This window comes from Ochotona princeps, chromosome 13 (genome assembly GCF_030435755.1).
Source record: "Ochotona princeps isolate mOchPri1 chromosome 13, mOchPri1.hap1, whole genome shotgun sequence".
NCBI lineage: Eukaryota > Metazoa > Chordata > Mammalia > Lagomorpha > Ochotonidae > Ochotona > Ochotona princeps.
Genome location: NC_080844.1, coordinates 40,223,095 through 40,238,193, shown reverse-complemented (window position 1 = coordinate 40,238,193; position 15,099 = coordinate 40,223,095). Strand labels below are relative to the sequence as shown.

At 47.2% G+C, this 15,099-nt stretch overlaps 1 protein-coding gene across 1 annotated transcript; it reads right to left on the bottom strand.

Moving 5' to 3' along the window:
* Positions 1-2,269: 2,269 nt before the first annotated feature.
* On the bottom strand, positions 2,270-9,905 carry SLC35G1 (solute carrier family 35 member G1). The gene is made up of 3 exons (XM_004580271.2): positions 9,704-9,905; positions 5,521-5,701; positions 2,270-3,133 (listed from the first exon to the last, which is right to left on the bottom strand). Exons 1-3 carry the CDS (start codon positions 9,903-9,905, stop codon positions 2,395-2,397), a joined length of 1,122 nt encoding a protein of 373 aa, XP_004580328.2. The 3' UTR covers positions 2,270-2,394.
* Positions 9,906-15,099: the final 5,194 nt, after the last annotated feature.

The following is a 15,099-nucleotide window of genomic DNA, read 5'->3' as shown; positions in this document are numbered from 1 at the left end:
AAGTGTTCAAGAATCATACCCTGCAAAAGTTTCGAGAAACATTTTCTCCATCTTCAGTCGCACACTGTGACATTCAAGTACTCGGGCCATACTGTTGAAATAAAACAAGTCTCTAGCATATAGATCCAAAGGGATCTTAACTTTCCAAGTCACATGTGTGTTTCTTATATTATGCAAGCTAAAGAACTGGGAGAGGGATCCCTGAGAGTTCACTCAACAAAGGCAACGCCAGAAGTGGTTTAATTCCCTGCTTTGTCCTGGAGTTAAAGGACATGAGAAGGCCACGGAAACCCAATTTGGGCATGTCTACAATTCCAATCTGTGGAGGGTGGCTTCCCCAAGAGGACTTCTAGGATATCTTTGAGTTCCAACAAGCAGATTCTATAATTATCTACAAGATGAGTCAACTAAAAGGACTTCATTTAGGATCTGCCAGGTGGTATTAGATAAAATCAACAGACCAAAATTTCTCCCCATGGGACTGTGGGAAAAGATCCTTTCTCACCAAGGCCTAAATCCCCAAAACCAAGTTCCCCCTTGCTTTGCAGGAATGGTGGCAAGAAGAAGGGGGTGGGGAGGGGACATAATAATCTAACTCTTCAGCCCGGCGGCATAGTCTAATGGCTAAAGTCCTCGCCTTGAACACGCCAGGATCCCATATGGGCGCCGGTTCTAATCCCAGCAGCTCCACTTCCCATCCAGCTCCCTGCTTGTGGCCTGGGAAAGCATTCGAGGACGGCCCAAAGCCTTGGGACCCTGCAACCACGTGGGAGACCTGGAGGAAGTTCCTGGTTCCCGGCTTCAGATCAGCACAGCACCGGCCGTTGCAGTCATTTGGTGAGTGAAGCATCGAACGGAAGATCTTCCTCTCTGTCTCTCCTCCTCTCTGTATATCTGACTTTGTAATAAAAATAAATAAATCTTAAAAAAAATAATCTAACTCTTCAGGCTTACGATAATAGTAGCTGTTATATCTGACATGGTAAGAGCTAGGGTCCTTAAAGCCTCAACAACAAAAGTTTCCTGTGACAAGGAATCATTTTCATGTCATAACTGCATCCTCATTAACCTCCCAAGCTTTTCTAGATATTAAATTCTCTATTAATCTAATGAAGTTCCAGATAAAAAATGTGTTACTTGACTTCATGGTTACAGTCTTGATATTTAACATCATCTTTCTAGTCTAGACTTTGACAATTTTTTTCTATGAAATAAACTCTCAAAGCCGATTGACTCATAAGTCTACATATTTGGTATATAAGATGAAAACAGCATCATACAATTTCATAAAGAATAAAGGCTATAAAAGTAAGTTTAATGGTACTATTGTACCTTTTCGGTTTGCTAAAAATTAAGAGTTCAAACTTCTCTAAGCATTTTATTTAGTTGATAAAGGGAGGTATCTATTAGAATGAACCTTATGAAACAATAGGATTGGTAAGCAGAAATGGCAAAATTTTGGCAATTTCGTATCGTTCAACCTAATAGGATCCTGAAAGAACTGTACTTGGCATCACACAACAACTTCAAAGAAAATATATAGAAAAACCACTTCTCTATTGAGGAGGAAACACTTGAGGAGGGAATGGGCACACTGGCCACATCAGTGTTTCTTTTGCACACCATTCTTTCTTTTGCTGCAAAGATCTGAAATCTTAGGAGTGCCAGCAAAACGTACTGCAGTTTCAAAAACCAGAGGACAATTGCAACTACAGAATGAAGGCTTCAGTGATCAAAATCCCACTGAAACAGAAAAAGATTAGCTAACTTTGGCAATTTAAAGACTTCGGGAAAATACATAAACAGCCCGGCATTAAAAATAAAAGGCACACATATGAGTTAACAGTAGGATGATCATTCATAAAAAAAAATCCTTAAAAATAAGGCCAGTTCATTTGCGCTATTTACACTGTTGGTTAGGTACCTATTCTAATTTTCAGCTTTGGTCTCCTAAATGGAACTATGTTGCAAATTGCATTGCCAACATAATACTAATTATAGCAGCATAATCAATAGGTTTCTTAGGCTCCATAATGCTAAAAGAATATCTAAAATTTCTTTCTCACCCATGCCACACCAATTCCAAAAATATTTTTAAAGTCACATATATTATTAGTCATAAAAATGTTAGTACTTTTTCTTCAAATAATGAGCTTTCCTCTTACCACAAAACAAACCTGAACCAAAATAAAAGCTACAAAGACCTGCTAAGCCAAACAGACCAGCTATTCTTCACTAATTAAACACATATCATATTCAAAAATGGTATTTAATTTACAAAATTTATTGGATAAAAGTCAATTAATAAATGCAGATTTTCAAGTTGTGGGTGTGTGTGTATGCTGTCGTGTCTGAAATGGGTGATAGTTTTAAAACAAAATCAGCAATGGTGTTTCATTTGGAATTCTGGATCCATTTCCGAGTGGCTGCTCCAACACTACTGGCTACCACACAGAAAGCACCACCCACTGTCCACCATGATGGCATATCATTAAAGAAAATGATCTGAAAGATGAAAGCAAATACCACATCCATTGTCCTCATTATTGCTACAGGCCCTGCCTTTTCTATCTGAACTGCTTTTGTGAGAAATATCTGACCCCCCAAACCAAAGAGCCCAATGAGGATGAGAAAAAGTCTGTCTATCCCACAGGGGGGCAGACTCCACCCTCCTATCACGAAGAGGACAATGACACTTTCCACGAGGCCAATGATTACGTAATACCAGATGCTCAAAAAGTAGTCCACAGATTTTCCCATTTTCCTGAGGATAACTAGAGTCATGGCAGCGAACACAGCACTTGCAACCGCTGCTAATGTGCCCAAAAGACGGACTGTATAGTTTCCTTCTGTCCCAGAAGTGTTGGAGCCAAACAGAAATGGTGGTCTCACGATAAGAATCACTCCAACGATCGTGAAAAAGGTGAAAAAAGCATCCCACAGGCTATATTTTTCCTTGAGAAATATCCACGCAAACAAAGCCGTGAACATGGGGCAGCTAAACGTGATAACTGTGGCATCGGCGAGGGACGTTGTCTTGTAAGCATAGTATAATAGGATCATGGCGGAAGAACCAAGGAGTCCTCTGAGAACGAGGAAAATGCGTTGATCTTTTGGGCCTATAAACCCAGTTCTGTAAATTCAAATGAAGAAATGCATATTAAATGAATTTGGTATTTTTTTTTCAATTCGAAGTTTCAATTAAACAGTTTTAAAATGACTAGCTATGAAGCAATAAGGGAATAGTAAATTATAATAGCCACAAGTGAATATTATACAGCTTGTATAAATATTTCCTATATTTGGTATATATATATCCTTATATTTGGTATTTACTATAACTAATGGCATTAAAGTGTTCATACTATAAGAGAAACAGTTCAAAGGAACTACAAAATAGTATAATTCAGTACATATGAGATATTCCCTCATATATCTTTACATACACTTGCAAGACAAAAAGAATATAATGTCAATAATGGTTACACTTTACTAGTTGGGCTTATACATAACTTTCTTTCTCTATAGTCTTCAGATTTTCTGTATCAAAATGCATGATTTTTGTAATGAAGAGAATTTAAATGTTCAGCTGCGCTGTGTAAGGACACTTGGGTTTGGCTATTGTGCTTTCCCTATCTGGTGACTTTTTCTATGAAAAAACTCTGAAGCTGACTTTAGCTATATGACAGTTTTCCATTGTTCTCATGAAGAAAGAATGAAAACACAACGAAGAAGCACATGTAGTCTTCTGATGGGGTAGTTACTGCAACTCAGCTTCTCTCCAACTTGGCATTCATTAAGCACCTACTCTGAGCGCCTCACTTGGAGCAGCTCTCTGACTGGATCTGTGCCAGGGCCAGCCTCCATGCGGGTATCATGTAAGCTGGACAGGGACACCCCTGGGTACCTGAATTAGAAAATGAGGCTTTCTTTTGGCCCCGACTTTAATAAGCACGATAAGGATACACAAAATGGGACAAAACAGATGAGGGCCAGAGGTTTTCAGAAAATCACTTCCCAGCCTTTGCTTGAGATTGAGAAGAAAAATCTCCTGGTGTCCTTCCCAATACTTTTATTCTACACTTGATCTTAGCCAAAAGGCCGAGAAGCGATAATACTTTTATTCTAAAATGGGGAAAGTGATTACTATTTTTTAAAGATTTATTTATTTTTATTGGAAAGCCAGATACACAGAGAGGAGGAGAGACAGAGAGGGAGATCTTCCGTCCGATGATTCATTCCCCAAGTGGCCACAACAGCTGGTGCTATGCCAATCCAAAGCCAGGAGCCAGGAACCTCCTCCAGGTCTCCCACGTGGTTGCAGGGTCCCAAGGCTTTGGGCCGTCCTCGACTGCTTTCCCAAGCCACAGGCAGGGAGCTGGATGGGAAGTGGAGCTTCCGGGATTAGAACCGGCACCCATATGGGATCCCGGTGTGTTCAAGGCGAGGACTTAAGCCGCTAGGCTACAGTGCCGAACCCAAAGTGATTATTTTGTGCTCTGCTGCCACACATGGAAATGCATGATGTTTTACCATCATTTCCTAAAATACTGTGACATGGCCACATGTAATGCAGAATTTCTGCCAATGTTAACCTTAGCAAATTTTTACTTTTTCCACCCAAGCCTCAGGATACAGACTAAAATTATTCTAAATGAAATCTTTACTGTGCTATGATATACAAGGGAATTTTAGGGGACTGTGGCTAAAGTTGTTAATCTGGGGATTAAGTATTTTTGGCCAAAGAAAGAAAATAAGAAACTATTAGTCGCCAGGGCCCCAACTGGTCTCCTTCCCAGAGTTCGAAGTATGTGGAGGGAGACCTGGTTTCAACTCAGGGAGGGTGAGATGGGGAGAGTACCCAGGGAAAGGGAAGAGAGATCGAGTGAGGAGAGAGGAGAGAAGAGGGGGTAAAACATGCTTTCAGATTCCACAGAGTACTCAGACCTACATCCAACCTTACTTGGTCCTTGCAACTACCTCGCAGGGCCAGGTCCACGTAGCACCATTCCCTCCACGTCACATGTGTGGGCAACGAGTATGAAAAGTGGCTAAGAAGGCCTTGTTCCAGGATGCCCTGTGGCCTTTTGGAGAAGATCTACATGTTATGACTATAACCTCAGTCTACCCTGGTAAGAGGTTGTTTTCCAAATACAAAAACAAAAAAAAGTTCAGCCATTAGGAGACACTATCACTCTCTCTCAAGTTATCTTTTCCAAATATCATTTATGCCAAAGGAAAGGAAGGTGGGATAGGATAGGAGCATTTATACAAGACAAACTTTGTTTGTAAAATGGGGGTGGTGAATAAATCTCTTTGTCTTCCTCCGCTGGACATGTGGCTGTGCTACTGGGGGAGTTCTTGTGGGTAGATCTGAGTATTTGTGACTTTCACTAATCTGAGACAAGAACATGGGAACTGATAAATCTGATACCACAGATACTGCATGGCAAATAACTTAGTTGAAAGACTGATACACATTTATTGAAATCTTCTACTTCGTAGTTAAGAAATACTTACTTTCTGTATATTAAGCAAGGGATAATAACTAGCATTTGGAACACACATCGAAATGCACTAAGTTCTACAGCATGGACGTCTTGCACTTTTTTAACAAATAAAGAGCCCACTGAGAAAAGGAAGGCAGATAATAATGTGTAAAACAAGCCAAGTCCAGGACAGGGTGCTTTCTTCTTGGCTTCTGAAAGAGATCAAATTTTGGTTAGTCCTTGTTTCCAAGTGTACGTTTTAGCATTTTCACTTAGAAATTGGGGAAACTGGAATAGTGTTACCGGCTAACAGAGCACACATGTCACTGCCTGACACACTCATTCTCGGGCTCGGCAGTAACCTTTATCTTCGCCCATCAGTAACAAGGATCCCTGGACGTGGGCAACAACTGAACCTGCATCTTGGTCAACACTGTCCCACCCTATGAAATGTTCTTCCTCTGACTCACTCTAGAATCAACCCTCCTGTTAGTCCAGGAACAGTAGAACACCTGCCGCTTGAGAGAGAAAAAATTTTAAGAAACACCTATCAAGGGCCCGGCATGATAACCTAGCAGCTAAAGTCCTCACCTTGAGCCTCAAACACGCCAGGACCTCTTACGGGGACTGGTTCTAATCCTGGCAGGCCCACTTCCCATCCAGCTCCCTGCCTGTGGCCTGGGAAAGCAGTTGAGGACGGCCCGAAGCCTTGGGACCCTGCACCCACGTGCGAGATCCAGAAGAGGCTCCTGGCTTTGGATTTGCTCAGCTCTAGCCGTTACGGCCACTTGGGGAGTGAAGCATCGGACGGAAGATCTTCCTCTCTGTCTCTCCTCCTCTCTGTATTTCTGTCTTTCCAATAATACATAAATGAATCTTTAAAAAACCTGTCAAGACGGCAAGTGACAAAAGATTATCATCAGACACCTTCTCTCTGGTGAATGTGGCTGCATAAAGAATGTGCCCTTTTCTGGAACACAGCCCACAGCCGTGTCACATGGTGGCTGATAGTCTGACTTCCCCCAGCACACCTGGGAGCTCCTCCAAGGCTGACATGTCTGCTCTCTGGTTCATGGCTGGCACGTGGAAGACCCTGAATATTCAGTGAAGGAAAGAAGCCGAGAGCTCTGTGAAGGCCTGGAGTCCAACACTACGATGGCAGCAGCATCAGGAAGGCTCTCTGTTGTGTCAATCTGAATGGCTAGCCAAAATTCGCCATTGTTCACAATGCATCTTAGGGGTCAGAGTTGGCCATCTATTCCTCTTATTCCCATGTGCTCTGCACAGAATGGCTGTCCATCTAATCCCCTTTTCTTGGCTTATATCTGAGCCAGAAAATACCAAGTACCCAGTAAATGGATACCAAATGATGTGAACTCAGAACTTTGCTTTGGTCTCTTCTTGAATCTTAGATTTCCTTCCACGGGAGCTGAATCTGCTTTGGATCTCACTCCTGTGACTTTCAGACAGCCAAATGGAGCAGCGTAAGCAAAGATATTTCCTAAAAGATAGGCCACATATTGAAGACTGTATCAAAAACAAGGGGAGGATAAAAAGGAAACACAACTGCCCTCATCAGTTAGGGACATGGTGGAGCCAGAGGGCAACAGACATGTAATTATAGGGAACTGGGATTCTCCTTTTGACCTGATGTTCATCAGCTGTTGAATAGTGCTGCATAATCACTTTTCATGCCCTTCTCTGATAAATGGAAATTCCAGTGTCCTCATGTCCCTTAGGTACCTTTGTGCACCAGTGGGGATCAAAGGGTGATGCTGCAGTTTTCCTGGACTATTCTCTGGCCTGACCTTTGTAGCCAACGATCTATTCTCAGGGGAACCTCCACCTCTTCCTGCCTAGGTGCTCCACCGGAGAGGCAGCTTCAGGGCACACAGCTGGCACTCCTCAGGCTCGCCCGCGGCCTCTGGTCCTGTGCCGCCCTTCCGTGTCCACACGTGGCAGACACAGACTGCACATGGTGACTCATCCCATGAGAAGCAAGCTTCAGAAAGCACTTGCAGGTCTGGCACCACAAAATACATGCCTTGGCCATGGTCAGCCTCAGAGCCTGGCTGCTGAGATTTGAGAATTCAGATCCAAGTGAAAGTTTTTCTTCAAAGAAACCCAACCCATCCTGAGAGCCTCCACCCTCAGACAGACACAATGAGAAGACACAGGACACACAAAAAATACTTCCCTGGTCTACAGTTCAAGGCTTTTCTCCAAAGCAAACTGGCTATTTTTTCTCCTGGAATATCTCACTGGTGTTTTAACTCTTTTAAACTAGGGTTTTAACACTTTTGGGTTCAATGGCTTTTTCCGTTTAAAACACACATAGACATATTTTCTTTAGGTTCAACGCCTTCTGACTTGCGACAAATGTGAGAGCCCTGCTGAACTGATTTGTTACCGACGCTGAGGACCAATATACTCTAACAAACCTCAATCTCTCACTGAATAGTAATTTTCATTCTGTCAGTGGAGACCAGCAGGTGAGGAGTAGAATCCAAAGAGGCCTCTGCTTCTGAAATGGATCTCTGTCCCTAACCCGCAGCAGGCCTAAGAACTTGGCAACCCTGAACAATCCACATGAAGTATGTGGCTCCCCCGTAATTGACCTCAGAGGCAACGGAGAACCACCTGAGTAACTCCCTAACACTAATTCCCAAGCCCGCCAAGTCACTGAAACAGAAGCTGGGGGACAGTCAAAACTTGGCCGAGCTAAGGACCCGTCAACACGACAGGACTCACCGCTTCCCCACACTAAATGAGGCACAGGTCTAAGCTGGTGTCTTCCCGCTTCCATCCAAGACCCCCACTGGCCCTAAGCAGAGTAAGTCTGGGATAACTGTGGACTGTCAAGGAATTCCTAGAATGTAAAGAATGTGGGTCACACTCTCAACCTCAAGTTGAACGAGTTTTGTTGGAGTAAATCAAGAGGAGGCCAAAAGGACAATGTCGCCAAGTTCAAGGACAACAGGCCTGTGAGTTCAGGAATTCCTGTGGCAATCTGGTTCTCATTTGCACGGTGAGTATTACTATGGCTTCGTGTCACCAACTGTCTCTGACATTCAAAGAGACCCCACACGTTTGTGAGATGCAGCGGCTTACAGGCACCTGACATTCTGCATGACACTGAGTAGCAGGGGCAGCTTGCAAAGGTCTGTGAACACTCACTCCACCAGAATGACATTCAGCCACCTGGTGCTAGGGGCAGAGCCCGCCCTCCTCCAAGGCTGCACATCTGGTCACCCAGGCAGGGGGTCAGCCAGCTGGGCAGTCACCACAGGCTCAGGTAGTAAATGATCAGAAGCCTGCTACTGCTGCTAGCATTTCAGGACACTGGTGGAGAGTCATCTTCCCTGGGTTTTCCCTAAACCGGGGGATTTACGCAGTGAAAGGATGAGGCAGGGGCGAGAAGCCCCAGGTCACTGTCAGTAGAGGTGGGTCAGAGAGCAGCTTCCCAAGCGGAGACTGGCCTGTATCCCTCTTCATTCCAGGGAGCCTGCCAGGGGAAGGGACTCGGGCGGGCAGGGGTTCGGGCAAGCTGGGATCCTAACCCTGGGGCTACCCACACCCGCCTACCCTCTCATGCACACAAGCCAGGTGCTGGAAGAAACTAAACAAAAATCCAAAGCCCTCACCTTCCTGAGCCTCACTTTCCTCAAGTGTAAAAAAAAGGGGGGAGTGGTGGGGGAAGGTGGGCAAACTCGAGGGCTCCGCACTGGGGACAGAGAGGGTGGAACCGGGAAAAGGGAAGTCGAGTTTCTGTGTCAGTTGCTAAAACTCGTATCCCAAACGCGTTAGGAACAAGCGGGTCCTACTCTGGCTCTCCAGGACTCTGCACTCCAGACTTCCCCGCTTCCCCTTCGGGGAGCGCCATGCACCACCCACCCACATCAGGGGTCCGGGTCAGCGCCCTCCCCGCACTCGGCTCGGCCGCTCCTGCTGACCCGGGGCAGGGCACACCGAGCTGCACGCTGACCCCAGGGTCCCGTCCGCGGCGGCCGCCGCCGCCTCCCAATCCCCTCACAGAGCTCCTGACTAAACTTCCTCCGGTCTCTGCGCCGGCGGGGCGCGCGGGGGCTTCTGCTTTGGCAGCCCACCCGGGGACAGACAGCTCGTGGCTGGTTTTCCCGAGCGCCCGGGAGGGCTGGGAAGTGGGGACGCGACAGGCAGGCGGAGACCCACGCGGGTCTACAGCGCGTACTCACCCGGCTCCGCGCGCGAACAGCACGGCGAGGAACGGCACAGCCAGCACCTGCCGTCGCCGCCGGCCGTCTCCTCAGCCTCCGCGGCCGACGGCTCCTCGCCCGCGCCCGGGGCCGCCTCGACAGTCAGCACCAGCCCGGGCTCGGCCCCCTCGGCGGGCTCCGCCAGTTCGCTGGGCTCCCCGGCGCCGTCCTGGGACCGCATGTCGCGCGGCCCGCACTCTCCCACGGCCGGCGCGGTGTGTGGCGCCGGAGCAGCCGCCGCCGGGCTTGCCCCGCGCTTCCGGCAGGCGGCGACAGCCGGGCGCATGCGCGCGGCCCACCGCCCCTCCCCGGGGACCGCGCGTCTGTCCTCCGATGCCCTCTTGGCTTTGAGCTCCCGGAGCCTCCCGCCCAGAGGGAACACCCTCCGCCTCACTGGACAGGCTACAGAGCCCACAGCTGCCCCGGAGGCTTCCATTCCAGTGCTGTGGTCAGGTTAGACGGGCCAGTGGGTGGGAGCTGTCCTTCCCAGGGCACACTGGACGGCTGTGTCTCCCAGCCACAGACAGGGAGGGACACCAGGTGCCCACGGGGCCTGTGGCCTCCTCTTGGGCATCCCAACGGGAGAGAGTGGGCGTTTATTTATTCGTGTGTCACGGCATTCAGCTCCTTTGGGGGTGTTCTGAAGACTTTACAAAGCACAGGGTCTGTCTCCACAGAAGCAGGGTCTCGCTCTCTGTTTTCCCATTGCCACTCAACCAGAGAAGGCAGAATTCTGTTGGTTTTAGGTTAACAATAACCACAAAAGACATGGTGTGTAATTATACATCTGCAGAACAGAGTAGAACCCATGTGTAACTTTGCAATAATTAGCATGCAGTTTTGTTAGCTCAGAAGTCCTAGTTTGGTCAGAGGTAAGATTTAAATACTCTGATGGAGTCAGACCCAGGAAAATCAAAGAGCTGTGTTGGGGTCTGTGGAGTGAATCTGAGGGACACGAAGGTGTGAAGAGTATTGTTCTGTTGCAGGCAGTGCCGCAAGGAATTTCCTGCTGTGCTGGGGTCCGTGCAGTGGGTGTGAAGAGAACAGCTCCCCTGCTTGGCAGGACCCGGGGGAGCTTCCAGCTGTTTGGCAGGGCCCGGTAGATTTCTCTCTGACCACTGACCACGTTGAAGCAGTCTCACCACCTTTTTGCATGGAAACTCAAGCACCCCACTAACAATTCTGTGATCTGTTGAGGCATTGTTTGCCCCTGTGAGATGGCTTTTGCCACCAATGTGAGCTTGAGAGTTAATGTTATTGATAATGTCTTGGTGAGTGGGCCTTTAACTGCGCACAGGAGTACAATTAAACCCATGCCATTTCTGGATACCTTATTGTGTACCTACCCATTGCCCTGAAATCGGGCCCAGACATATAGCATGCCTTCTGGGAAATGGCTTAATAAGAGTTTTACAAAGTAATGGAAGTGATGGGAGTGAGAGTTGAAACTGCTATGGCAATAAATATAGTTATTGTTATCTCAAAGGCTAGCCTGTCTTTGCAATTTTTTGGAGCATAGAAAAATGTAGCTGTTTTAGCCACTTTTATAATTTTTAGCTAGAGGAATTAAGGATGCTTTTATTAAAGAAAAATGCTTTTGATTATTGTTTTATTGTTTATGGGGTTGTAGAGTCTATAGTTGTAGAGGGATTTTATATTTGAAATTTCTGTTTTAGATTTTAGGTTTTTTCCCTTGTAACCTATTTTCCCATTAAATAATGGGTAAATTGTAGAAATAGAAATGTGGTAGGAATGTACTACTAATTAGTAGGTAATCACATGTGCCTTGGCCTTGGAGTCCTGGCTGTTGCTCCATGGCTACTGTTGAAGAATAAATAATGGCTTGCTTTGAAGAATATGAATACAGTATTTTGCAGAATTATCTTTAGGGGCACCTGCTTAGCCTTGAAGTGCAGACGGAGTGACCAAATGTCTGTACATGCCCCCTTAGTCTTGAAGTAAAAATAGAATAATTAGTTGTTTGTGTAGAAGCTTGTGAGGTGTCTGAGTAAATAAAAAGGACAGCTTTTTCTTGGGCTGTTGTGAGAACGCACCAAGTGTCAGTGTCTGTGTCTTTCTTTATCGCCAACTCCACGCACCCTTCCTGAGCTCCGAACTGGGCTGGAGCTGGACTCCAGCACTGCTATATTGGCAGGGCTTAGCCAATATGTCTGTACAACCACCTGAATGCAGCTCCACCTCCCTTTGCATGGACCACCCTGTGGAAGAATTCTAATCCAGTCAGGCATTGTTTGCTACTGTGGAGTTGGCTCTTTTACTCAATGTGAGCTTGGAGGTCTTACAAAAGGGCCTTTTATTATTCCTACTGTCTTGGCTGTCCCACACTGACATTATGCTAATCAAGGGACCTGTGTTTAGGGTTTCATTCTTTCCTTGATCTTTAGGTTCTCCTTTTCTTTGTGATACAAGATTGAGTTGTAGAATAAGAATTATACCAGGAGCTTCTAGAGTTTTTAGGTGAAACAAATGGCAGAATTATCCTTGGAAACACCCACTTGATCATGACGTAAAAAGTCTGAGCCAGAGAAGCAGACAGCTTTCCTGCATTGTCCATTATGATCATGAAATCCTAGTGGTCCATTTCTTTCCTCTTTACGCCTCATCCACACACCGTTCTCGCGTTCCGAACTCAGCTGGAGCTGGACTCTGGTAGAGCTGTGTTGTTTATAGTTATGTAATTCTTTATTTTGTTGCTTGTTTTGAATGTGGAAGGCCGGTCCCTCGGCAAGGGTGAAGGTGTGTGAACTGTCCTGGGGCCAGTCTTGCAGGTCACCGGAGAGTAACGTGTGCTTTGGCTGTGGCCTGCAGCTGACCAGTGCTGGACGTGAGGTCAGGACTCCTGAGATCTGGCCCGGAGTGTGTGATGTCAGGCGGTTGCTCTGGTATCCAAAGACTTGGCCACTTCATTTATTCAAGATAAAATGCTTCCCTTCCTACTTTGCAGAATTGCCATACAAACGAAACGCAGTGAAGAAGGGTGAGGGTGGAGGTGATAGCCTTATCCGCAAAACAATTTTATCAGAAAGCCAAGACTTTTCTGGGCCGTGCTCAGTTTCTTCCGTGTTTCCCATTGTGGGTGGTAGGGGCCCAAATGCTTGGGCTGTCTGCTGTTGCTTTCCCAGGTACATTATCAGGGAGCTGGATTGGATCCATAGGGAATGCTGGAATAATAGATGGCAGCTTAACACACTATGCCACAACATGGGTGCAAGGGGGTTTTTTGTTTGGTTTGGTTTTAACTAGGATGAATACATAATGTCGCTGTCCTGCAGCAATGGACTTGGTGCACAGAGCTAATAATAACACAGGTGAACTCTGACTGACATTCAATAGCTGAAGTTTATTAGTGGCATCAGACTTTATACACCTATACAACAAGGGTCATAGAGGATAAAGGACTAGGTATTAATATCCATTTAGTTATAAAAATGGTACACACTCAGTTGTTCTCATACAAAATAATGTCCAATCAGTTATACAAAAGGTATCCATTCAGTTGTTCTCATACAAATGTTATCCAATTAATTGTAATCCTGTGCTCACTGATCTTCTGGGGTCACATTGTCCTGCACTCCTCTGATCAAGTTCACATGCAGGCCAACAGGTGTTGTTGCCCTGCCTGACCTGGTCTGCCCCCAGTTCTCACACTCGACAGGGTCCACATGTGTTGGTGGGTGCTGCAGTCCAGTCTGGCATGGTCCATCTCACCCTGGAATCTGCCAGCAGATGCTATAGCCTGGCCCAGCCCAAACTGCCCCCAGTTCCAGCTTATGCTGGTGGATCCTGCAGCCCTGCCCAGCCCTGCCAACCCCCAGTCCCAACTGTAATGTTAACTGGCTGGTGGTGTGACCCAACGCAGCCTATCCTACACCCCGTCCTGTTCTCAGATCTGTTAGTGGGTGTTATGTACTGGTCCAGCCTGGTGTTGCCCCAGACCTTATGCCAGCAGGCAACACAACCTGGCCTGGTCTGCGCTGTTCCCAGCCTTGGTTCTTGTGCTCACCTGCAGGGACTGCGTCCTGACAGAGGAGTTCCCCAAGCTACTCTATCAGGTCTTTCCTCAGTGACAGATCTCATGCACACCAGTTGGTCCTTGGCCCAGCCTGACTTAGTTCAGCTCCTGTCCTGGCAGCAACAGTGACCTTGCCCAATCAGCCCATACCCATTCCTGTTCTTACTGCTGGGTGCTACAGCTCAGCCACAGCTGGTCCAAGCCCAGGCACAGCTCTCATGTGGTTCAGTGGGGACAGAGACTTAGCCCAGCCCATCCACACCCTCCCTGGATCTCATGAGCACCAGTAGGTGCTGGAGTCTAGCCTGATCTGGCACACCTCAGACCCTGTCTACACCCATGCCAAGGGACACTACAGTCATGTCCAGCCCAGACTACCACTCCCATTCTGGCTCTTGTGATCGCTAGTGGGAACCACAACCCAGCTAGGGTGTCCCCTTAGCTCCCCAACCAAGTCTGTTCCCAGCCACAGATCTTGTGCATGCCAGTGGTTGCTCTGACCCAGCTTGGCATAGCCTATACCCTGTCTTGGCCTTTGCCATCGGATGCTTCAGCCTGGCTCGGCCTGGCCTGCCTCTGTTCCCAACTCTAGCTGTCGGGTGCTGCAGCCTAGCCCTGTCCAGTCTGCTTTTATTCCTGGCTAATGCAAACTGGTAACTGTGATAGCCTAGCCTGGCATGACACACATTCCATCCTGGCTCTTGCACATGCTAGTGGGTTAAGGTTGCCCCAGCCTTGCCTAGTCCACCCCCCTCCAGATCCAACCCACACACTTGCCAATGGGTGGGGCTATCCTGCCCAGCCTGACCAACAGCCAGGCCTGAACCATATGCTACCCAGCGGGAGCTATGTCCCACCAGCGGAGTTTCCCAAATTCCCTCAGCAGATCCACTCCCAGACCCAGGTTGCACATGTCCCAATGGGTGCCAGACCCTTACTTGTTGTAGTCTGCTCACTTCGTCCCAGCCTTTGTATGAGCTGGTGAATGTTGCAGCTCCACCTACCCCACACCCTATTTTTGGGGTGCGCTCTAGGTGCTGCAGCCTGGATTTGCCAGATCTGTTCTCAACTTCAGCACTCATGAATGTTGGAGGATTCCATGGTCATGCCTAGCTCAGACCATTACCACCCCCAGCTCTTAAGCTAACCAATGGAAATTACAGATCCACAGGGGTGAGCTGGGGGAATCAGCCCACTGATTCTCTTGCATGCTGGTTAGTGTCATGGCCAAGCCTGATGTGACCTGTCTCCTGTTCCAACACTCACTGGTGTGAACTGTGATCTAGCCCCGTCAGGCACATCCCCATCCTTAGCTTTAATGTGCACTGATAAGTGGTAATCA